Source organism: Diabrotica virgifera, chromosome 6 (genome assembly GCF_917563875.1).
Source record: "Diabrotica virgifera virgifera chromosome 6, PGI_DIABVI_V3a".
NCBI classification, from domain to species: Eukaryota; Metazoa; Arthropoda; class Insecta; order Coleoptera; family Chrysomelidae; genus Diabrotica; species Diabrotica virgifera.
This window is the reverse complement of record NC_065448.1, coordinates 76,920,898-76,947,619: the sequence shown is the minus strand read 5'-3', so window position 1 is coordinate 76,947,619 and position 26,722 is coordinate 76,920,898. Positions and strand designations below refer to the sequence as shown.

General features: G+C 33.2%; 2 protein-coding genes across 4 annotated transcripts in view; one reads left to right on the top strand and one right to left on the bottom strand.

Annotated features, from left to right (window-relative positions):
• LOC114336454 (neuroendocrine protein 7B2) overlaps positions 1 to 17,692 on the top strand; it is a 161,224-nt gene extending 143,532 nt beyond the window's left edge. For all 3 annotated transcript variants that reach the window (XM_050652572.1, XM_050652569.1, XM_050652570.1), the window contains one exon: positions 16,385 to 17,692. In XM_050652572.1, coding sequence (XP_050508529.1) covers positions 16,385 to 16,459 — 75 coding nt within the window. In that variant the 3' untranslated portion in view covers positions 16,460 to 17,692. The remainder of the gene's footprint in view (positions 1 to 16,384) is intronic.
• Positions 1 to 26,722, bottom strand: part of LOC114336456 (cytochrome P450 4c3-like) — a 222,147-nt gene that overhangs the window by 66,918 nt on the left and 128,507 nt on the right. The window lies entirely within an intron of this gene.

The following is a 26,722-nucleotide window of genomic DNA, read 5'->3' as shown; positions in this document are numbered from 1 at the left end:
ATAACGAATTTTTGTAGTTTGGAAAAAAATGGATTTTCTTCAGAATAGAAAGATTAGCATCAGAGATATGAAAAAATGTTTAAATATGAAATTGTATATTATTAAATTCCCAAGAATCTGGTTTGCAAAAATTTTTTCTCCGGTAAAAATTGAGTGAGCTATTGACAATTAAAACTTGTAATAATATACAAAAACCACCTTTACCAACCCTTTCAAAGTCACCTCTTTTTGCAACTGAGGAGTTTAAAAAGATTTAATATTAATAGGCTTATAAATCATGTAAAAACCTATAAAGTTCCTTTTTACCAAACTTTCAAAGATAACAATTAAAAAAGTTAGGGTTAAAAAATCAATATATTTTTTTGAAAAAATGCAATTGGAAGAATAATAACGTAAGTTGGCGGTGTTTTTTGTCATTCGCCTTATTCATTCTCCTTTATTTCGTATTATTAATAGATTCTAGAAATTGTACTGGCTTAGAATGATTAGTTTTTAAAAAACTGGAGCTAAAAGCGAATAACAAATTTTTGTAGTTTGGTAAAAAATGCCATTTTCTTCAGAATAGAAAGATTGGCATCAGATATACGAAAAATTTTTAAATATGAAATTGTAGGTTATTTAATTCTGTAGGTTTTGTAGGTCTAATTGTAGGTTTAAAACTATTAATTTTATCAAAAAAATGTATAGAACATTTTTTGCTAAGAATGAATATTTTTATCAACTTTTGTGGTCAAAATATAATAAAAAATTTCCACCCCCGAGATGGGGTGGCAATCACCCCTGTGGTAAAAGCGCCTTTCGGCATCGTATAGATTTTGATCCTTGGACTATCCACTACTTATTCTCAAATTTTCAAGCAAATCGATCTATTCTGTAAAAATTGCGAGGTGAAAAGCTTCGGTTCCTGGACTATATGGAATGCTAAAAATTGCATGGTTAACACGTTTGTAGAAAAATATATTTATTCTCAAACTTCCTTCCTGAGAGTTTTGTAATACGCCAATAGCAATACCTCTAGTTATACGTAGCCATATTCTTCCAAATTCTATAAGGACTTCCATTCATGTTCCAGCACATTTTTTGTGCTTCCCTGAATATAACTTTTTTTTCGTTTACTCTTCTTATTCTTTTCGTGTAGACATGCCTGTCTGTTTTTTAATATGCCTCCAGTAAATTGTCTTTCCATCGTTTTCGTGGTCTTTCCATTGATAATCTTCCTTTTAGGGAAACGTCTCTAGCCGTCTTTACTACTCTATTTGTTATTTGGTTTATTTATATGATTGTTCCATTCTACTCCTCTCTTGCGTTCTGGAGCTATTACACAGGGAATGTTCCGAAAGACACTTTAGCTGCTTATTTTAATTTGGAAATCTTCTTCTTTAAGGACCATCTCTGCGACGGAGGTCGGCAATCATTATAGCTATTCGGAGACGGCTGCTCTGAAAAGTTTATTTGATGTAGGGGAAATGTGCCTATGATGGACCCCTTAAGGAAAAAGCTCCATAAAATTTTTAATTATTTACTTAGCAGGCTTTAAATATCACCACATAACGTCTTGTTATTTGTATAATCTGCAAATTTTTCAAATTTTGATAAAGATTAAGATGACAAAAGTTATTCATAGTTTACTAAAATCCTGTTAAGGGTCCATCATGGGCATATATGCACTCATGATGGACCCTTTGATACGCCCATGATGGACCCGCTTCATTTTGTATAAAATAAGTAAATACCAAGTTATTTTATTAAACCAAAAGATATTCTAAACGCTAAGTAATATTACAAATAGGTATTTTTAAGAAAAAAGTTACATGAACAATTCACACACAAATTGTTTACGTCGAGGATTTACATCTGCACATTTATTGTGACGCCAATTCTTACACACTTGACCACGAATCCATTTTTCTTTGGATCGTGAATGCGAAAATAGTTCGTTACAGTAAATGCAAGCTGCATCGTCCGAGTCGTCTTCTTCAAATGAAGATTCACAATCGTCTTCAGAACTGTTTGTAGTTGAAACACAAACTTGCCTTTTCACTTTTCTTGCGTCTTGTTTTCTTTTTTTGCCTCTTTTTCTGCAATTTTTTGTTTTATATCATTAATTTCCGGCGTTGAATTTAAATATCCTGTTTTACCCCGTTTTCTGCCCCTTTTCTGAGTTACTTCAGATACTCCAGCTAAACGAGGAGGAGAAATATCTTCGACCGAGATGTTTAAGGCTGACGATGATGTTGATTTCTGATCAGTGATTTTTGATAAACCTTCAATCGAAGAAACATTTTGGCTCCGATGTTCCGGTAGTGAGTTCTCGTCAGAACATCCTGGCAGTGGGTTTTGTTCATAATGTTCTCTATCTGTTGTTATAGACGGCATCCTCGAAGACATCTTGATTGAATGGTTCTATTCATGTCTTTTTAAATGCATTTGTTGCATTTGATGGAATGCATTTGTTGCATTTGATGGAAGAGCACTTTTTAAATATGCTCTATTAAAGATACTGGCTTCTTTAAATTGGGTAACTGTTTTACCTGGATTCTCTCACAGCCATAATTGAATTTCTTGGCCGTAGTAAGTTTGAAGTGGTCTAAAAAATCCTACGTCCAAGGGTTGAACGTGATGAGAGCAGTGAGCAGGAAAAGAAAACATAATAATACCGTTTTCTTTTGCAAACTGGAAAACTTCAAAACTTTTATGACTACCATGACCATCGAGTAACAACAAAACTTGGTTGTTTTTAGAAGCCTTTAAATACCTTAAAAAATGTTGCAACCAGAGATAGAAAATGTCGGAAGTCATCCATCCTTTTTCTTGAGCGAAGGCTACACTTCCAGTAGGTGCATCGGTCATAAGTTCGTCTTTCTTTCTCTGTCGAGGAAAAATCAAAACAGGAGGAACATATGTTCCAATTGCATTCATTGCACATACGACCGTAACATGTAGACCGCGCTCTGCACTACTTAAAGCACCAACTTGTTTGCGACCTTGACTAGCATAAATCTTCTGCGATCTCTTTTGCACAGTTGTCAAACCGGAAGCGTCCATGTTATAAATGTTTTCCGGTAGAAATTGAAACTCGTCTATGTGCTAATGCTGTAAAATAGGCACATATATTAAGTTGATTAAAAGCTTGAGCCCTTGTCAACGAAGTATTTTCTGGAGTTCGTAATAATATTCGAGGATTTTGCTTTAAAAAACCTCTGACGCATTTCCAGCTTGGCAACTTGGTTTCCTTATTAAAACTGTGGCTAATATTGTTTCTTTCAGCTACTTCGTATACAAGTTTTCGTAAATCTTTACTGGCCAGGCCAAAAAAACAAGCTTCCATGGTGATAATATGGTCAGCAATTTCCTTTTCAATAGCAGTAGAAAATATTGGTCTTCGTCCTCCCAAATCACCTTTCGTACTTCCTTGTTGCTTATTAAAACGCCTTTTCAAAGTCGTTTTTGGAACGTTAAATGTTTTTGCTGCCAACTTAAACCTCATAGTTTTTTCTTGTATACTTTTTAAAGCTTGCTGCATATTACTCTCATTCAACTGTTGCCTTTTATGAGGATCCATCCCTGTAAAATGTATTATGTTAATCGTTAAGTAGCAACTTATTTCCTTTTTCCTATGATGGCCCCCCTAGTTCTTCATAGGTAACGACAAAGGGGTCCATCATAGGCAAATAGACAAGACAGTAAATTTAATTCTGTTACTTTTGTTTTGACCATTCTAACCTAAAACAAAGTACATATAGTATTTGACAAAGACAGTGTAGTCATTTTGTATAAAACAAAAGCAACACTTAGTTTAACGTATGTTACCAGTAAAATATTACGTAACAAAAAATTTTATTAGGTCAGCAACGCCAAATTTTAATTTTATTTTACAAATTTACTGTTATAACCGCCACGGGTCTGAAACTTTGCAAATACTAAACTACAAACTTCGTGCGCAAGCGGCAACCGGCGGTGTGCAGGAACGGTGCAGGCAGTGCCGGCGCTAGGGTATAAGGTGCCCGCCTGCAAAACTAGCACAGGCGCCCCCCCACTCCACACACATACACACAGATACTCGTACAACCCCAGCCTCGGGAACATTATGTGTGTTCAAATGGAACAGTGAGACCCACATGTCCGAAGATCAAACCGGTCACACTGAGTAACCTGACCCCGTATCTATCTGAACCCCCAAGCTGTACCACCACCCCTCCCCATCGCAGTACATAATAAGGGTAAAAACATGCCGAAGATACATGGATGAGCGCGGTGTAGGTTGCGAGTCGCGATCGCGGTCGCTACATCGATATCAAAACAAACCTTAATTTTTTTATGAGATCGCACATACTAAGGATGTGTCACCCGTTCACCCTCGCGACCTTGCATCGCGGTTTACAGCGATGTCGATGCCAAAACAGGATACGGAAAGTATCTTCGGTATGTTCTGCCCGTCATCAATGTAAACCGCGATCGCGACCTACATCACGCTCATCCATGTATCTTCGGCATGTTTTTACCGTTAGCGAAGATACTTTCCGTATCCTGTTTTGGCATCGACATCGCTGTAAACCGCGATGCAAGGTCGCGAGGATGAACGGGTGACACATCCTTGGTATGTTCGATCTCATAAAAAAATGAAGTTTTGTTTTGATATCGATGTAGCGACCGCGATCGCGACCTACACCGCGCTCATCCATGTATCTACGGCATGTTTTTACCCTTGGGAGGCTTTGTACTAAACGTTACCTTGGATGCACTGGATAATGGAACACATCCTCTGTATTACTTTATGTGGTTAAACCACCTGATTTTAGGGGTAGCTAGAAGAGCTTTTCTCCCTATTAATGACTTGATTTTGGACTTGTGTCCTAAAAATGTGTGTTTCGGGCAGCGAGGCACCGACTTAAGTCGGTGTCGCGCTATCCGCAAATGTCCCCGGTAAATAAAGTTCGGTTACAGTTTTATTGGACCCCTCATCTGACAAAACAACTTCAACTTTTTTAAGAAATTGGCTAAGAAAACTAAGATTGTTTTTTGTGTCATTTTTCTTCTTTTTCAGCTCCTATTTTTCGATTTGTGCCCCAGATAATTTTTTTGAATCCATTTTTATTTAACTAAATAAAAATAATAACTTAACCGTAAATAAATAATAGTACTGAGTAGTACTTAACAAATATAATTTTATATTAATTGAATGCTAGATTCTTTAACTGCAGAGTATAGCTGACAAACTATTCTGTATTAATTCAGAAGGAAAAAGTTTTCCTGTGGTTGGCTGTATACCATGTAATACAAAAAACAGTAAAATCTTGTATAAAAGGTATATTTAAAAACCCTCAAAAGGGCCACATCAAAATCACATAACTAGTTTTCGACTGGTTTACCAGTCATCATCAGCTCTAAACTAAATTTTATGTAAAATGTTTATTTTAAATATTATGTTTTTATGGGATTAATACTTAACTTGATACCTATTAATAGGTACATAATACTTAAATAATTAGACATGCGCAGGCGGCAAGAAAACAGTATCACAATCTTGTTTATTTTACTAGAAATAATTCATTTCCTCTCGTAATCGCTGATACAAAACTAACAACTTGCAAGAAATTTGAAGAACATAAACAAAGCATTCTCATTAAGAGCAAAGTTTTTTGGTTGAAATATGATATCTTTGACCAATAAATTACATCACTACATGGTAAGTAAGAATTCTATGCCGCACTGCATATTTTTGTATTTATATTATGTGATATGCAAAACTAACAAACACAGATTAGGGTATTATGACGAATTTAAACCACATTTAAAAAATGAATTTTTCTATTTTAGTATTTTACATAACACCAGCAGAAAAAAGCTCATTTTGGCGCCCCCCAAACAGAGGCGCCCGCCTGCAATGCATCCCTTGCAGGCCCGTTATCGCCGGCCCTGGGTGCAGGTAACCGCGCCCTATTGGAAATTACAGCAGGGGGTCCATCATAGGCAGGGGTCCAACAAAGGCACACTTCCCCTACATCCGTACCATTTCTCAGGTTGCACAGCCACGGTATTCTGAGTTTCCTTATGCTTCTTTTTCCTTAAATCTTTCCCTGCATAATCAATTGTAGCAAGTTGTATCTCTTTCCACTTGTAATATTTCCGAGGTATTCTAATTTTCTTGTTTTGATCATATTTAAGATTTCCATTTCGTTATTCATCTTTCTCAAAACCTCTTTGTTTGTGACGTGTTCTGTCCACGATATTTTCAGAACTCTTCTGTATACTCACAGCTGGAATTATTCTAGTTTTTTTATTGATGCCGCATTCAAGGTCCAAGCTTCCATTTCATAAAACAAAGTCGAGAAAACGTACCACTTAGACAACCTAGCTCTTAGCTCCAACTTCAAATCTCTTGTACATAGCACTTTTCTAATTTTGTTAAAATTCGCTCTAGCCTTTTCTATTCTAATTTTGATTTCCTGGAACTAATCACCTATGGAGTTGATCATTGTTCCAAGATATGCATATTGGTCGACTCGTTCGATGTTGGATCCGTTTATGAAGAGATTCTCGTTATTTTTTTGAGTTTTCGATATTCTCATAAACTTTGTCTTCTTGACGTTCATTGTTAGACCGTATTCTTGTCCAAACTCCGCTATTCTGCTCGCCAGTCTCAGTCTCTAAAGATCCCCAATATTTTTGGCTTAGATGACAGTGTCATCCGCATATCTAATGTTGTTAATGGTAACTCCATTACCTTTATTTCAGCTGTTTCGCTCTCAAGAGCTTTTTTCAAGATCTCTCCCGAGTAGGCATTAAAAATAATTGGCAACAACACACATCCCTGTCTCACCCCACGTCTGGTCTGATTTCAATTTCCTCTGACAACTGATCGTTAACACGTACTTTTGCTCGTTGCTTATAGCATAAGTTCGATATAATCCTGAGGTCATTGTAGTCTATCTTCTTTGATTTCAAGACATGCATTTATTGTTGATGTTGTATTTTGTCGAATGCTTTATTATAGTCAATAAAACACGCGTATATCTTGATTGACGTCGAGGCACCTTTGTCTTAGTATATTACGTGAAAAAAAGCTTCACAAGTTCCTAGGCCTTTGCGAAACGTTTGCCCTTTGCCCTAGATATCATTAATGTCCATGTCCAGTTTATGATATATTCGGTTATGGATGACTTTCAGTAGCAACTTTAGCACAAGAGACATCAAGCTAATGATGCGGTAGTCGCCGCATTCTTTTGCGTTTTTCTTTTTAGGGAGACAAATAAAGATCGACGTTCAAGATTATTACTAATTAATACTAAAAGGTCAATTTTTATGCTGCTCATCTATAATTTTTAGTAGTTCGATAGGAAGCATGTCAGATCCAGAGCTTTTTCCGTTCTTCATTGTTTTTAATGCATGTATTATTATAATTTGGAAATATGGACAAACAAACTTGATATATGAAATGATTTACTTAAATAACTTTATTCAAAGTAACAAGAACTTACTCAACACATACACTACACATCACACTAGGTACCTAACTGCTAATCACCGTACCTACCATGCCAATGGCCATTAGTTGTCGAGGCATTAGCTAAATAGAAAAAAAACTTTATTCGTCATTTTAACAACACAACTTACCCCCTTGAGGGCTTGACAGGAAGTGATAAGTAATTGCGCTGTGGCAGCACGCGCATATGCAACATATTATAATAGGACCATTATTAGCTGTGACTACAACCACCTACAACCAATAATCTGATCAGAAAACATATGGGGACACACACGAGAAGCCATATTCTCTCCTCAAACTTTGGCATAAAGGCGCAAAGATCAACAAACAGACCTTTTTGTCTGTTTTATAGATTTTGAATAGGCGTTCGACCGGGTGCAGCACAGACGTCGGAGTCGACAAAAGAGATTGAAACATTATTTCTTATTTATTACATATACTTATATACAAAATTGAAGTCTGTATAAAAACATTCAGTGACATTTATCCCAATAGGGAACTTGCACATTTTTTGATTACATAATATTGTTCAGTTTTGTTTAAAAATGAGATTTCCAAAATTTCACGCTTCAAAAACTCATAATAACTTAGAAGTACAAGTTTAAAGTCTTCTGTATTTTAAAATAATTCAAATGACCCGTGACGTCACATAGTTTCACTTTATGGTTATATTTATAGTTATGGTTATATTTAGGTGTATTCTTTTCTTCTTCTTTAATTTATTGGCCTCCGCCTACTTGAGTGTTTGGCCAGCTCATCGTCGCGTAATAAGGGAAAAATTAGTATATTCTAATGACATTTATCGTACGTCATTGTAATATTATGTACCAGATTGTTGAGTTTGTAGTTTGATACAGTTTTTGAGGGAAAGGAAACAAGGTTTACTATGGAAAATAAAAGAAAACACCATAAGTGTTGTTTAGTGCCATTTTCTAAAAGTACAAGTTTTCTATGGATTTAAAATAGTTCAAACGATCAAACGTATTTTTTACTGACGTTTATAATGTCTAATTTAAAATTATATACAATTTTGTTTACTTTTTTTGGTGCAGAATGTAAACATATAATCATATGACATCACTACGCGTTTTTGGCTAGCTGCAATAATTTGAATTTAGAATCGTCCTTATGGGCCAAACGGAACACAAAAACAACTTTTTTATCTTTGATACGTGTTTTAAATTATGTTCTGTTGTGATTTATAACATTTTTCTTCGAATTTAAAATTTTATGCGTTTCCTATTAATGTGACAAACATTTTCCAAATTTTCAAAGTGAAGAGCACAGTTTAGCAAATATTCAGACGAAGATATCAATAAAAGATTAGTTAAAATTATTTATAAATGCAATTTTATTGAAATAAATAAATAGAAGATTGGAAGTTAAAATCAATAAAAAATAACCGCTGTAACTTTTATTCTTGTAAGTTTCTATTGGTCAGAATCTCTATGAATGAAATAATCTCAGTAATTTATTAAAATTAAATTACAACGTGATGCTTTTCCTTAGGCTCCATCCAATGAATTTGCCACAAGCCTCAGATGCCACTGTTTAGAATTGTTAAATAATTTAGAAAAGACACATTATCGCCGGATCAATGAACAATCTGACCCAAAAAAATAAAGGAAGGAGGAAAATATGGGAATAGGTAGTTGAATTTGAGAATAGGTCTATTAATTATTATATAAAAATAATACATCAGTAAAAGTTTACAATTCTACATCATCGCCACTTTACAATAATTGGGAAATACCCCCTTCTCGGACGTGAAAAAATAGGCATTCAAAATAAGTTCGGAATTGAATAAAATTACTAATTCTAAACAACTTTTGTTCTATCTAGAGTTGTTTCACTAAGTCAATACTTTCCGAGTTATTTGCGAGTGAATGTATGTTTATTTTTAACAAAAAAAACATGTTTTGGACGGTTTTTCGCAAATAACTCAAAAATTAATTATTTTATCGAAAAAAAAAAGAATGTGTGTGTACTTTGTACGCACGTAAGAAGTTATACTTCTAAATATGATTTCAATGAAATAAATATACTTTAGGACAGTTTATTTGTATTTTATTTAAAGATTAAATTAATTTTTACTTACTACTTTCCAAAAATTTTTATTCAAACAATACCAAAAATTAAAAAAGATTAGAAAACACCAGGATTTGAACCGGGGACCTCTTGATCTCCATCCCAACGCTCTACCACTGAGCTATACCCTTTTGTTTATACGGGCTATAAGATTTCTCAGACATAGTGACAAACATACGAAGTGAATTATAAAATACTTTAAATATTACTTATTATCTTATTCCCGAGGTAGACAAGTCCATATATACAAAAATTATAATAATAGTTATAGTTATTTATGATATAAATGTTAAAAGCACAATTTAAGGCACGTATGTGAAAGATTCGCTTCTCTCATTCTGCAATTCACATGAGTGCCTTAAAAATGTACTTTTTAACACCTAGGTATATCATACAATATTTTTTCTACAAACGTCTTATATACCTATCAACAATTATAATTTATTCATTCTCAATTACAGGACAATACCTACAAAAACTTTTACTTGAACTGACATTCCATTTTTATATTTTTCTTGACGTTACATCAAAACTGCCTATACTGTCAATACGTAAATCATAACAACTATAGAATAACATCTACTTTTATTTTTGTATATTCTAACAAATTTGAATAGTTTTTTTCTACAAACGTGTTAAAAATGCAATAATACAGTTTAAATTAAATTTAAAAAAACCTTGTAAACCACCTTTTTCAAATTGGGCAAGTTGTATTATTAATATTAATGTAAATAAATGAAATATAAATATTTTGACGTTTCACAATTTGACAATTCACTTTTAACTGCAGTGCCTTAAAATTTTTAAAGCACTGGTGCTTTAAACTAGCATTTTTAACGCTCCTATGGAGTGCTAGCTATAAATTGCATTTTTAACACGTTTATAGAAAAATATATTTAAAAACACTAATATATCCTTTCCACACCTTTTCTGGACTGATACATACATAAATTAAAACATTTAGTAACGAACTCCATACTGTCTGTGTGCGCATGCGCGCAGATTAATAAAATTTCACCCTCAATCGCGCCTAAAGAAGTATAACTTCAAAAACATTGTCGCAAAAATATAGCTAATAAAAAAGTGAAAAAATTATGTAGTATACTTATGAAGTCTGTAGACCCAGTAGAAGCAGAGTTGTAGCTAATGAAAAGTAGGTTCTTATTCGTCCAATTCCAAATCGAATATTTCAACGTGAAATAACGGAAAATGGGACCACTTTTCGGGGAAAACTCAACAACTTTTTTAAAGTGTCTAAAAAAAGATTTATTTTTGTTTTTTTAAAAAACTTCATCCATTAAAAGTAAGTGAGTTACGCTCAAAATATTGTCGGTTCCTTTTATTTGGAAAAAGAATCGCGAAAATCACCTCGTAATTAGCATCCCAAATGAAATTAATCGTTACCGCTTCACAAGTTACTTTGTTTATGTATTCTTTATACAGGGTGAGGCAGATAAAAGTCCTATTAGAAATATCTCTAGAACTAAATGCAACAGGATTATGAAAATCGGAATAAAGGGGTTTTGAAGAGTGATCTATTCAATGAAAATATTCTCATCTATTTGCTACTTCCGGTATACCGGAAGTTGCTTATAACTTCGTTTTTTTTAATGGAACACCCTGTATATTTTTAGATTTTTGGAGTCTCCTCGATGTCTTCTTTCTTAAATTATTAGGTTTTGTATTATTATACAGATTAGTTTAAAAGATAATTACGTTTTTTTTCTTAATTTTGTAGCAACATTCACACCCTGTAGAATTGTATTATTTTAACATCTAAAACTCTAGTCATGTTCAAATGGTTTTTAATATATATATATATATATATATATATATATATATATATATATATATATATATATATATATATATATATATATATATATATATTACTATATATTTTTAATATAGTCTATTATTGTTATTAATTGTTAGTATACCTAATTTTTTTAATTTTAGTATACAGGGTTAGTCGAAACTCGGAATAAGTATTTTCTGAGTTTTCTTAAATGGAACACCCTGTATTTTAGTATTGTAAGAGAATGATATTTTATGGTACTTTTTATTTCTTAAGCATTCCCTATACCTATCTGCTTTAAATTGTGAGTTATGGGTGATTCAAGCCAAATATTAATTGTAAAAAAAATACGTGAAATTTTATTAGGTTCGTCGTGAAAATATTCAATCACAAATAATTTTTCGGAAATGAATACATATTAATCTAGACTGATCCTTAAACTTATGGTTGCGCTACCAAAATAACTACGTAATTAAGATTGTCGGTTCAATTAACAATTAAGCACAAATAAAAGAAGTTAGGTATAGGGAATGCTTAAGAAATAAAAAAGTATCATAAAATATCATTTCATTACAATACTAAAATATAGGGGGCTCCATTTAAGAAAACTCAGAGTTTTCTCTTTCCGAGTTTCTAGCAACCCTGTATACTAAATTTAAAAAATTAGCTATACTAACAATTCTTAACAATATTAGACTATATTAAAAACCATTTAAACATAAACAGAGTTTTTGTTGTCAAACTGCTACAATTCTACAGGGTGTGAATTCTGGTACGAAATTTAGAAAAAACGTAATTATTTTTTATACTACCCTGTATAATATTACAAAACCTCATATTTTATGAAAGAAGACATCGAGGAGAATCGAAAAATGTAAAAATATACAGGGTGTCCCATTTAAAAAAAAACGAAGTTATAAGCAACTTCCGGTACCTATAACCGGAAGTATAAAATAGATGAAAATATTTTCATTAAATAGATCACTATTCAAAACCCCTTCACTCCAATTTTCATAATTATGTTGCCTTTAGTTCTCGATATATTTCTAATAGGCCAGTTATCTGCCTCACCCTATGATCTATAAGTTTCAATGGTTCAAGGTGCATATTTTTGAAAAGGCAGTAGTTAAAATGGCTTAAAAGAGTCACTAACCACGAGTGTATGCAAATTTTGAACAACCGTAGCATAACCAATTTTTGTCTAACAGGAAAACAAGAAATCCAAAATATTCAGAAAAGCAAAGCAATCATCTTATTACCCTTCGAGATTTCTGCTATTACTAAGAATTTTTACGTTATTTTGAACACAAATTGAAATTTTTTTCAAAACTAATTTTTTTTATTTTAAAACCAATTTTTTTCAAAAAGGAACACTTTAAACTAATGAAACTTATAGATCATAATAATATAAACAATACATAATATAAGTAAAGCAATCTGTGAAGCGGTAGGTAGTGAACAGGAAAACAAAAAATCCAAAATATTCAGAAAAACAAAACATATATTTTATTACCCCTTGAGATTTTTGGTATTACGGTAAAACCTCGATATAACGGACTAATTGGAGGGACGAGGGGTCCGTTAAAGCCGAGAGTCCGTTATATAAAAATAGGTTTAAAATAAATCAAAAACTTTTTTTTTAATATGTACACTGTATTATAAATGTTATTAGATCGTCAAGATGCGATCTTACCTCCGATAACTTTATTTTTGGCAGTGTTGTTTTGTCTTCTTCGCTATCTTCACTTCCATTCTCATTTGTTAGGTTCATAACTTCATCTGCTATTTTACTTTCAGTAATGATCTTATATCCATGGCCACCTTTATCTACTTGTAACCATTTTAAAACATCTCCCTCAGCTACTTTCTGCTCCGGTACTATTATGTATTGTCCTACAGATTTACAAAACTATTACTGCATCTTGGCCATCAAAGTATAACGTTAACAGAACGTTTTTAATTTTTTTACATTTGATCGGATTTTTTGTCAGTTATATCTGAAATCCGTTAAATAGAGGTACGTTATATCGAGGTTTTGCTGTACTAATAATTTTTAAAGAATTTTGTAAAAAAAATAATTATTTTTAAAATAAAAAAATCTTTACTTTAAAACCAAATTTTTCCAAAAATGAGCACTTTGAACCAATGAAACTTATATATCGTTTAAAGAATACAAAGTAACTTTACTTGTGAAGCGGTAACGATTAATTGTATGTAGGATGCTAATTAGGAAGTAATTTTCGCAATTCTTTTTAGCAAAAAATAAAAGGACTAACAATGTTTTTAGCATAACTCACTTACTTTTAATGATAAAATTTTTTTAACAAAAAATAAACCTTTTTTAAATACTTTAAAAAAGGTGTAATGAGTTTTCCCCGAAAAGTGCTCCACTTTTTGGATATTTCACGTTGAAATATTCGATTTGGTATTTGACGAATAAGAGCCTACTTTTCATTAGCTACAACTCTGCTTCTACTAGGTCTACACTTCATACTTACCTACACAATTTTTGTCACTCTTTTATAAGCTAAATTTTTGCTAAGAATACCTTCTTCGATAAAATACTTACTTTTTGAGTTACTTGCGAAAAACCGTCCAAAAACATGTTTTTTTTTTTTGTTAAAAATGAACATACATTCACTCGCAAATAACTTGAAAAATAAGTGACTTACTGAAAAACTCTGTAGAACAATAGTTGCTTAGAATTTGTCATTTTATCCAATTCCGGACTTATTTTGAATGTATATTTTTTCACCCCTGAGAAGGGGGTATTTCCCAATTATTGTAAAATGGAGGGGAGCTAGAAGTGTAAATTTTTTCTTATATATATAATAATGGATATTTTTAACTAGGTATCCGCAAATTTTCATTCTTCCTTTATTTTTTTTGAAGTTTTCGTAAAGTTTTGTATTCTTTGATCGGGCTATGTTCAACAACTTAGTTCTATTACACAAAAATATAATAAATTAACTATAAATAAACACTACTTTCCTATGAAACAACAATAACGAATTCTTAAAATGAATGAAAACTACTGCACTGAACAGATATCGATAAAGATAACAACACAGATAAGAAAATATCTGGCGCAGGTTTGTCAAAATGGCAGTGACAATTTCTCTTTGTTGCCTAATTAGCTATTAGTTATAATATGTTCGATTTCTTGTTAGAAATAAAAAATTTTAGTAGGTCCAAAATGACACAAAATCTAGGCATGGGATAAAAAAGTTTATTTGAAGGAAGTCTATTTTTTTGTTCGTGTTAATGGCGGTACAGGCACGTTTTTTAATATTGCATTTAATTACAGAGTAATTTCCATATATAGTCCGTCCGCTATAACTTTTCCCATGCGGTACGATTCATTTTCAGTAGTAATAACCCAAGGACATTGATAATTGTTCGAAAAAATTTTATAACAGATTTCGAAAGCTTGTTGCTTGGAAACAGACCGACGCCGTAGGCGGAGGTCTGTTGCCTGTAAGCAACAAGCTTGAGAAAGTTGTTAAAAAATTTTTGAGCATTTATCAATGTTCGAGGGTTATTCGGATAGAAAATTTTTTGCTGGTTATGAAAAAAAATACAGAGCAGAAACAATTTATTTAAATGTGCAATTAACAATTCTTCCACCGTCCGATTTCCATCTAATTCATATTTTCTATCATTGCAAAAGTCCATAAACGCTTTCCATACAAATTTTTTACTGTAAACAGTATTCTTTGGTATATTTGATTCGATAATTTCATTAATATTCTCATCAGTATTACAACCAAATCGTGACATTTTGAAATATTGAATATTTGAAATGTCAAAATCGAAATGAAACGAAATGTAGGTATCCATAGCTACATGATTGAGTGAAAACATCCCATGGGATCTGTTTTCAGTATAATGTTGGTTTTATTGGTTGTATTCAATCAGATGACCACAAATTAATTGATTTCATTGGATTTCTAATTGAGCAAAAAATTTTCAATCAAATTAGGTCAAAACGGAAATTGAAACGAACGTCGATGTGTATATACATTTTGTATACTGTATACTATATACTACACACATCGGCGTACGTTTCACTTTCTGCTTTGACTGCTTTCTGCTTTCTGATTTGATTGAAAATGAATTGTACCCCATGGGAAAAGTTATAGCGGACGGACTACACTAATATATTTCTCAAATCGGGCTCTGTACCGCCATTCTTTATTATATTACGAATATGTGTGCCAAATATCTCGACAAAATATTCAAAATTACAGCCGCAATCTTGGACCGCGTTTGTTGCTACCTGTAGCCTCTTAAATAATTCATATTGTTAATTGAAATTGTCAAATTGACGTATATTTCATACCTACTGTCATTGAAGAAAAAGGGATTTAGCAAAATGATGTGTTATACCTAAATTGTAAAAATTATATGTTGGTCCACAATATTGATATGATATGCAATGATTATAGTAAATTTAATCAATGGTATTTTGCCATAGACTTAAATAATGATAAACGGAGTGTCATTCAGAGCAAAGTGAAGACACCATCTTTTTTCTTTGGATCAGTGCTGTTTCACTCTTACCCATAGTAAAGCTGAAATAGGAGTCCTCCCCTTCCGTGCCTATACTCACACTGAATGTCATCATAGATTCTCGATACAATGTACTAGAAAGAGATACCGCAAATCGGTCGAAGAGATCTTGTTGTCAGGAAGCGCGGAGTGTAGGCTCACTCTATGTTAATATATACCTTTATGTATTTTACTTGTAGTACAATCTTTACCTTTTAATAACATAACCTAATCTTACTTTTTCTTCTTATTCTTTTTTGGGCTATGGCCTTGACAATTAACCAGTAACCAGGACTAATATAATTGGCCAATATAATTAAAAGTGCTAAAAATATTGCCGAGCTATGAAAACAGGTGTCGCTCTTCCGAACTTGCACGGTCCCAATAAACTTAGACACGCCACATGAAAACAGTTTTGGAACTAAAACAAATACTTTTAATTGTTTGTATATTTGTTTCAGTCTAAGAACAATCCCTTTTTAACTGGAGAAAAATTACCCGTGGCAGCTAAAAAAGGCAACAATGTTTTACTGTAAACGTACAACACCAACCCCCAACTATGAACCAATCCGGACGACAACAAATAATGACTTTGGCTATGAACATGGACGATCCGAAGAACAATAACCATTTTAATTCTTACCCCTGTACGATAAACTATATGTAAGAACTTAGATAGTAGTTGCTTTTAATGTGAGCATATAATAAACAAAGAATGGTACCCATACTGTTAGAGTTAGAGTAATTACAACGTACAATTCCGTTGTATACCCAACAATTCTCAAAAGAATGATAAATATGCTTAAATCGTAATAAAGTGACATATCACGATATTGACCAAAAATACAAATAGATCAACTTAAGTATGTTTTAGGCCCTATTGATTTTGACCGATCTCTTAACAAGCGGCAAAAAGCTTGGAATGGATAGCTTTGCATTGCTAGCTATTTGAACCTTTATAAGGCATCTGACAAAATCAAAATTATACTTAAGTCGATTACATCATTTTAATCGAACTAATGACCTAGAAACTCTTCTTCAATCAGTGAATGAATATATAATTGAATATAATGATTTGTTAATGGACATACAAATAATATTACAAAATGTAAATATTGTACATGAGCAAAATCATGATCTACTAAGTGAAAGAGGCTCTTCAGTAGGTATTTAAATTATGTAATTTTATTTCCGCAAGGGAGCAGATTTTAATAGTATTTATATCTCTAAATGTATTGTCTTCTATTATCTTCCATAATATAGTCTTACAAGGTTGAATTTCTGTAGAATAGATAAACACCAATATTTGAGGTTCTTTTATGCTGCATTTGAATTAGAAAATAAAGCGGAAATGAATCTTAAACAGTTTTTTATTATATAGAACATGACAAAATCTTGTGAAACTATTATGCTGGACTTACAAATCAATATGTTTCTTGAGTAAAACAGTGAAAATGCTCTGTGCGGGTTTGGTCCATTTGAAATCATTATTGGAAACATAGAAAAATACGATACAAGCCTGTTTTAAAATAATATTCATGTTAACGGTGGTTATAACATAAATCTAACTCTCTCTTGTGTTTATAGACTGTTGACATTACATATTGATGTTTAAATAAAGTGTTTATCGGTGTTATTGAATTAAGTGGTTAACCATTTTAAAAAAACTGAGGCTTATTCTTGAATATTTACAATTTCTTGTTTACGAAGAACAAAGTAGCATAAAAGACTATTATACCAAGTGGAATAAATGTATTCTCTTAATGCAACCTAGACTTTTATTTCATAACCTAAGTCAACTAAGAAAAGTGAGTAAAGTCATCATAATCATCAGTGCCATCAAAGCTCAGGAGACAAGGACTTCTGAAGAAAAATCCTCCATTCACCCCTGTTTCTGGAAACTCTTCTCCATGCTCTAATATCATTTTGCTCCAAATCCTCTAATATCCTTTGCTCCAATAGATTTTAAATCATCCTCTCAGATGTTTTGCAATAAAACACCTAAAAAATAATAAATCTCCAGAAAGTAATGGTAGATCCGCAGAACTTATTAAATATGGAGGTGCTACTCTGACTAATCAAATATATAAAATAACACTGAGAGCCTGGAATGAGGAACAAATCCCGGAAGAGTGGTGTGTTGGAATCGTTTGCCCGCTGCACAAAAAGGGTGATCAATTGGAATGTAGAAACTATAGGGGAATAACCCTACTTAATACAGCTTACAAAATATTTTCGAGTATCTTATATGGTCGCCTAAGTGCACATTCAGAGGAGAATATCAAAGTGGTTTTAGGCCTGGTCGATCAACAACAGACCAGATCTTTGTGCTAAGGCAAATACTGGAAAATACCAATGAATTCAATATCGACACATACCATCTTTTCGTAGATTTTAAATCGGCCTATGATAGTGTCCTAAGAAATAAATTGTACGAAGCCATGGATGAATTCCACATCCCTGATAAACTGATAAGATTGGTTAAGGCTACAATGCGTAAAGTCGTTTGCAAAGTCGAAATACAGGGCGAACAATCACAGTCATTTTAAACGACATGTTGGGCTGCGACAGGGAGATGCGCTGGCGTGTCTCCTCTTCAACATAGCTCTGGAAAAGGCGGTCAAAGATACCCGAATAGACAGCAGAGGAAATATTTTTAATAAATCATGCCAAATTTTGGCATATGCAGATGACGTGGACCTAGTTGCTCGCACAACACGCAAACTAGAAGAAATGTATACCACCTTCTCAAATGCCTCAAAAAATATGGGTCTGAAAGTAAACGAGGAGAAAACTGAGATGATGGCATCAACATCCAACAATAGAGCCAGAAACATCGGTCACCAATTCACTGTTGATAACTCTACCTTTGAAGTGGTGGACACATTCACATACTTAGGCTCCCTGATCACCAAGGAGAACGTCATGACGGAAGAAATCAAGCGAAGGATAATCCTAGCAAACAAATGCTATTTTGCACTGAGTAGACATATATGAGAAGCAGAAACTTAAGCCAAAAAACAAAAATAACCATACACAAAACCCTTATGCAACCAGTGTTGACATATGGATCGGAGACATGGACCATCTCTAAGGCAGATGAAAACCTTCTGCTTACAGGGTGTCCAGAAACTCTCCCGGCAAACGAAGACCCAATGAAATTTAACCCAATTCACCTAGTCCAAAAATGCTTCCTAAGGGACTTAGAGCTCTTTGAAGATGGCGTCTGGTAATTAGGTTTTCTTAAATATCTCTAGAACTCTTCTATTTAGAAAAACGAAAACTGGTACGTTTATTTATCTTCCAAAGATAAATCGATTCCATTAATTACGAATTTCTAGTACCACCCATAGACGCCCGTTTTCGGTAGGGCAACTGGTATTTTAGCGCATAACTTTTTTGTCTTTAACTTATAAGCATTTCTGGAACTTGATTATTAAATTGTGAGGTATTCTAGTACTAAAAGATACTCTTACTTTAAGGCGGTAGAATGCAACGTTTTCTAGAAAAATCGATTTGAAAATTTTTCGTTTATTGAATTTGAAAAAATTTTCAAATTGTTTTTCAAAAAAAGACGGTGTATTTTACCGACTTAAAGCAAGAGTAACTTTTAGGACCAGAAAACCTCATAATTTAATCATCAAGTGTCAAAAATGCTTAAAAATTAAAGACAAAAAAGTTATGCGATAAAATACCGTTGACCTACCCAAAACGGCTGCATATGACCGGTACTAGAATTTCGCAACTAACGAAATCGATTTATCTCTGGAAGATAAATAAACGTACCAGTTTTCGTTTTTCTAAATGGTTTTTTTTATTTTTTTTTTTTTTTTTTTCAAAATAAACAGACCAAAAATTTTCAAATCGATTTTTCTAGAAAACGGTGCATCCTACCGGCTTACAGCAAGATTACTTTTTAATACTAGAATACCTTGCAATTTAATAATCCAGTTTAAAAAATGCCTAAAAGTTAAAGATAAAAAAGTTATACGATAAAACAACCGTTGCCCTACCCAGAACGGGCGCCTATGACCGGTACTAGAAATTCGTAATTGATGTAGTTGATTTATCTCTGGAAGATAAATAAGTGTAACAGTTTTCGTTTTTCTAAATATAAGTGTTCTGGAGATATTTGAGAAAAACTAATTCCAAGACACCATCTTCAAAGAGCTCTATTTCCCTTAGGAAGCATTTTCGGACTAAGTGAATTGGGTTAAATTGTCTTAAAATTATCTGAAGAATCTCCAGTCTTCGTTTGTCGGGGGAGTTTCTGGACACCCTGTATTATTGAACGATGGATCCTGAGAGCAATATTCGGTGGCATCTGTGAAAATGGTATTTGGATGAGGAGGTACAACTACGAGGTATACCACAGATATAAACATACATTTGGTGGTAAAGACGTAGTATCTCTTATAAGAATAGGAAGTCTAAGATGAACAGGACATCTAGCAAGATCACAGCATAACAACCCTCCTAAAAGAATCCTTTGTCACAACCTGTGGGAAGTAGAAATAAGGGTAGGCCAAAACTTAGATGGAAGGATGGTGTAGATGAGGATGGGAGAAGAATAGGACCAGCAAACTGGCAACGGTTGGCAATGGATAGGACTGACTGGCGTAATAGACTTGGCAAAGTCGAGGCTCTTTCATAGGGCTGTAGCAACATTGATGATGAAGTTGTTTTGACGTCTTAAGAACGACATACACCGATCTGATTAATGTATAAAAATTATTTGATAATATGTAATTTAGTAAGTTTAAAAATTATAAAAAACAAGGGGTGCGCGATATATTTTTGCCCAGACTATAATTAATTAATAATTAAAAAATGACTTTTGTTATAAATTCTACTAAAAACTTTTTGGCCCGGCAAGATATTTTAGATTTTTTGGATCATTCGAAACAAAAAAGGTCTTTTGTAATTTTTCTCGTAAGTTGATCGTTTTCGAGTTATAAAAAATTTAAAACTAAAAAAAATTAAATGATCATTTTTAGGGCTCAAAAATATGAATAACAAATATCATTTTTGAAATTACGAAGTATGTATGTACTTAATTCAAGATAAAACCTTATTCTATCAGTTCTTGATAAGTATTTTGGGCTTATTTCATTTAAAAACATTGGTTTTAGATGTAGTACATTCTTTCACGGTTTTTGCTCTAAATTTTAAAAAACCGCTTGGATTGACATGAAATTCGGCACACGCATAGCTTACATGTCAAAGAAAAAAAGTGATATTGTGCCGATGCCCGGGGGTGACTTTTACCCCCTCTTGGGGGTGAAAAAATATATGTCCAAAATAAGTCCGGAAATGGATAAACTGACTAATTTTAAGTAACTTTTGTTCTATAGAGCTTTTTCGTCAAGTCAACACTTTTCGAGTTATTTGCGAGTGAATATGTTCATTTTTCAACAAAATAACTACATTTTTAGACGGTTTTTCGCAAATAACTCAAAAAGTAAGTATTTTGTCGAAAAAAACGTTCTGAACAAAAATATAGCCTGTAAAAAAGTTAAAAAAAATGGTGTCCGCGTTAGGTCTCTGGACCTCGCAGAACCAGAGTTATAGCCAATGAAAAAGAGATTCATATTCACCAAATTTCAAATAGAATATTTCGAAGTGAAATATCCAAAATATTAGGCACTTTTTGGGGAAAACCCATTTTAACTTTTTTAAAGTGTTTAAAAAAAGCTTTATTTCTGTTTCTTATAAAAAGTTTCTAGCATTAAATTTAAGCAAGTTACGCTCAAAATAAAGTTGGTGCCTTTTGTTTTGGCAAAAAAAAATCGGGAAGACCACGCCCTAATTAGAAACTTAAATGAAATTAATCGTTATCGCTTCACAAATTATTTTACTTATGTTGTGTTCATATCATCTGTAAGTGTCATCGATTCAAAGTGTTTATTTCTGAAAAACAAAAAAAGTAAGCATTGCTTTTCTGAATATCATGTATTTTTTGTTTTTCTGTAAGACAAAATTGATTAAGATTTGGTGTTTCTAAATTTGCATACATTCGTGATCAGTGACTCGTTCAACCCCTTTTAACTACAGCCCTTTCAAAAATAAGGACTTTGAACCGATGAAATATACAGATCATATAAACAATACATACAGGAGTAAAGAAACTTGTGAAGTCGTAACGATTAAGTTCATTTGAAATACTAATTAGGGAGTGATTTTCCCGATTTTTTTACCAAAGAAAAAGGGACTAACTTTAGTTTGAGCGTAACTTGTTTACTTTTGATGCTAGAAATTTTTTTATAAAACAAAAATTAAGCTTTTTTTAAACACTTTAAATAAGTTCTTATGAATTTTCCCCAAAATGTGCTTCATTTTTGTTTATTTCACGTTAAAGTATTCCATTTGGAATTTGACGAATATGAACTTATATTTAATTAGCTATAACTCTGCTTCTACTAGGTATGGAGACGTGATATACACACCATTTTTTAAATGTTTTACAGGCTATATTTTTGCTCAGAATGTTTTTTCGACAAAATACTTACTATTTGAGTTATTTGCTAACAACCGTCTAAAAGCGTGGTTATTTTGTTGAAAAAATGAATATATTCACTGGAAAACAACTCGAAAAGTATTGACTTAGTGAAAAAACTCTATATATAGAACAAAAGTTACTTAAAATAAGTCAGTTTATCAATTTCCGGACTTACTTTGGACGAATATTTTTTCACCCCCCAAGAGTGGGTGAAAAAAGGGGGGCACGTGGTCTAGGTAGGTAAGCTAAGCCCGACTTACTAGTGTTAATCTCTGAAGTATGTAGATAACTATGGGATTTGTCCTAAATATTTAAACACATTAAAAAAGGAGTTGTAGTTTTTAAACATTTTGTCATCATATTTCGTTAGTTTCATGTTTACTTAAAAAAGTTGAGTGACAAACTTTTTAGTTTATAATTTTAACCAACACAACAATAAAATTTAATTCATGAAAAAGTTTTTTGGAAAATTTTAAGTCAAAATATATAATAGGAAAAAAGTTATGTTACTTCATAAACAAGCGCCACACCCCAAAAAACGCTTATATCTCAAGATCCTGACCACGGTTTGGTGAATGGCTAATTTTGATCATACTTTATGATTTTGATAACAAAAATTCGTTTTTTGCTCTTCTTAAGAATTTTGCAATATGTGGTTGCGTCATTCTTCTTCTGAACCGGCGAATTTGTCCTCAAACAACTTCTTGGGCCGTTTCTATATATGCTTCGGGTTATAAGTTTTATAGTGGGGAGAAAGGTCAAAAACAGATTACTAATGGCTTAGGAATGTTAAAATCATAGTAAATTGTATGAATAAAAAATATATATAGATAGAAAAGTAAGCCTAACTTTTGTTTTTATTATATCCCTATGAGCATTCGAGAATCTGGTCAAGTTTGGAGCGCTGTAACACCTATATAAATAAACAGAATTAAACAAATTTATAGTGGAACTTGTTCGCCTCTACAAAATTGCTAAAATGTTATTTTATTTTAAAATGAACTGAAAAAAAGTTATGACCTCCAAAAGGAATCTTGTTAAAAAAAATTTAGATATTTTTGTTTATATCTTTATTGTTGGTCACTTGACGATAAAAAGTAATAGAAATAAAATTGTAGAACATTTAATTTGCTACATTTTATGTTTCATTAGATTTTCCGTAGGGCTAGTACTTTACGAGATATAGCGCAAAACCACTTTGCACACCATTTCCAAGATGGCGGCCGGGGGACAGGGGTGGCGACCCCAAAAACTTTAACTTAAGCTTCTACTGATCCCCCTACGCATTAAAGAAATAAAATTGACTCCTCTAAGAAATGCAAGGTACGGCTTAAAAATGTAATATTTTAATGGAGTAGGTGTATTTACCGATTTAAAGCAAGAGTAACCTACTAAAGTACTTCATAATTTAATCATCAAGTGTCAAAAATGCTTAACAATTACAGACAAAGTTATGCGATGAAATAACCGTTGCCTATCCAAAAGCGACGCATATAATCGGTCCTAGAATTTCGCAATTGAGGAAATCTATTGATCCCTGGAAAATAAATAAACGTACCAGTTTTCGTCTTTCGAAATATGTAGTTTTCTTTTCAATTCAACAAACGAAAAATTTTTAAATCGATTTTTCTAGAAAATTTATCTCTGGAAGATAAATAGACGCGCGAGTCTTCGTTTTTCTAAATAGAAGCGTTCTGGAGGTATTTAAAAAACTAATTACAAGACGCCATCTTTAAGCAGTTCTAGCTCCCTTAGGAAGCATTTTCGAACTAGGTGAATTGGGTTAAATTGTCTTAAAACTATTTGAAGAATCTCCGGTCTTCGTTTGTCGGGAGAATTTCTGGACACCCTGTATAAGAGGTATTCAATTTTAAAACTTCTAACATTATTGTTATATTGTATTGTATTACTGTAATTAGGAATTGTTAGTTCTTGCAAAGATAGTCTTTATGTTTAACTCAGCGATTGTCAAAAATCGAAGAAGTTATATTTAATAAACCCTTAATTGCTTTTGTATATTTTTAATTATTCCCTCATTTTTTCATTTACAGATCTAATTAATATATGTATACTCTACAGCAGTGTAGGATACCTCGGCTCGGAGAGAGTGATATGAACCCTCTCCTGGCCGCCAAAATTTATTCTTCTTTATCAATTTTCAGGACTTCTATTCATAACTTACTGTTTTCAATTCACTGCAATTGAGTACAGTGATGAGAGCGATTGTAGATAGGAACTACCCTGGCCACTTGAGGAATCTGGTCTTGGAATATCTATCCGACCGGTGGATTGTGGTTGAGATGAGTGTTGAGAAAGGTCTTCTTTGGCCCGATGCTATGGAACCTGGTATACGACGGGGCCTTGCGCCTTCGATACGGTGAGGGGGTTACTCCTTTTGCATTCGCAGATGACCTTGCGTTACTAGAAGTAGCACGGGACATGGATGAAGTTCTGTATAAAGCACGGAGTGCATTTGACCTTGAGAAAGATTGAAACTCTGAAACTCTCTGAGGAGAAGACCGAGGCCGTGGTCCTCAAGAGTCCGCAGAAACGGGAGAAGGTGATATTTGAGTTTGGCGGAGCAGAGGTGATCCCAAAAAAGTGCGTTAAGTAGGTACTTGCAAGTGACTCTCCACACGAATGGGAGCTGGGGCGAGCACCTGCGGGTATTCACACGCATGGCCACGCAGAGAGCAGCCATGCTGGGGTGAATAATGCCCAAAATTTGCGGTCCCAAATCTGAAAATAAGATCCTTTCAGATTCAATCTATCCTTTTTTACGCGGCCCCAGGCTGGAATGGTGTGGAAAAAATAACGTCCCACTGAAGGCTCTTGACGCGCACAGACAGAACAAGTCTATTGCGCTTGGCTAGCGCCTATAAGACTGGCAGCATTGTGGGTCATTATCGACTGCTTGCCCTGGATACCGGTCTGCATTCGTAGATCACAAGTGCGTTTAGTTGAGAAGATGGAGGATTTGAGTGGGTAGGTTCTTGCCCTGGCGGGGATTGCGGTTGAGCGTATCATATGTGGCAAAAAGCAGAAATACAGCTCGAAGATATGAACGACGAAAGAGAGAAAGATAACATCCGAACAGAAGAAGAAGTCATCAACGCAATACCAAAATTGAAAGAGAACAAAGCTCCTGGATTAGATGGCATATCTTCTGAACTTTTAAAACATGGTGCAAAAAATATGACCTGCAGTATAAGTAGGCTAGTGAACTGATTTGGAAGCAGGTGAATCTACCAGAAAACTGGAACGTAGGTATAATTGTACCTACTCACGAGAACGGAAACCAAACAATTTGTGATAAAAACTGCAGAGCCATTACCCTGTTAAACGTGACCTACAAAATATTGTCTTACATTCTTTACGATCGGCTGTTGTTACGGTTCAAAGGTGTTTTTCTCAAAGTTGTTGTACATATAACTATCAATGAATATCTGATCTTGATAAAATGTATAACAAGTTGTATAGCTATTAGGCCTATTTAACGTTTAAATAGTAACGGAAATAGTAAATAGTACATTTTATTTTGATTGGGCCAAGTTTAAGGTTTCTGTCAGGTGCGAAATAGATTATTAATTTGATGGCTTGTCTTCGTTAATTGCTGGAAGTAAAAGCATGGTTTTTTATGTAAACCGATCAGCCTTCGATCAAAATGTGCATGTATTATCAAAAATTATATTTTGGATTATTCTAGAGATTACTTCAGTTTGTGGAACATCGTATGGACTTAGTTTTCCGATTCCTTGTTGGAGATTATGGAATCTAGTTTCTGTGAAAGCTTTCGTTAGCCACATTTTTTTTGTACAAAGAAAAAATCACGTGTTGCCACCAAATAGATCTTCTAGAAGATCTTCCAGAATGTGGTATAGAGGCTGTGAATTATATTTTAAATATTAGTTGGATACCTTTGTCCGCTGAAGTCGCCGATTTGTTGTTTGCCGAAATGCAGTAATGAGGTTGTTGGATGCAACTGTTTCTATTGGTTCTTTGTAAGAATGTTGATGGTGTGAAGACGTTCAAGTTTGGGAGCTAAAGGTACCTAAGTGATATTATTTACATCACTACTTTCACGTAGAAAAGACTATTCTTTTGTTTTTTTTTTTTTGAGAGACATTTCAATATCTCACTAGTCTATCTGTTCCTAAGATGGGTAATATTCGATTGCTTCATTAAAGTCATATCAAAATTATATAACAGTTTTATTTTAAAATAATGTAAAGAGCTCTTAGTGACTTTAGGTATTTTAGTTAAAACCTCTTCGAGGTGACTTTTTGTCAAGTGATTTTCT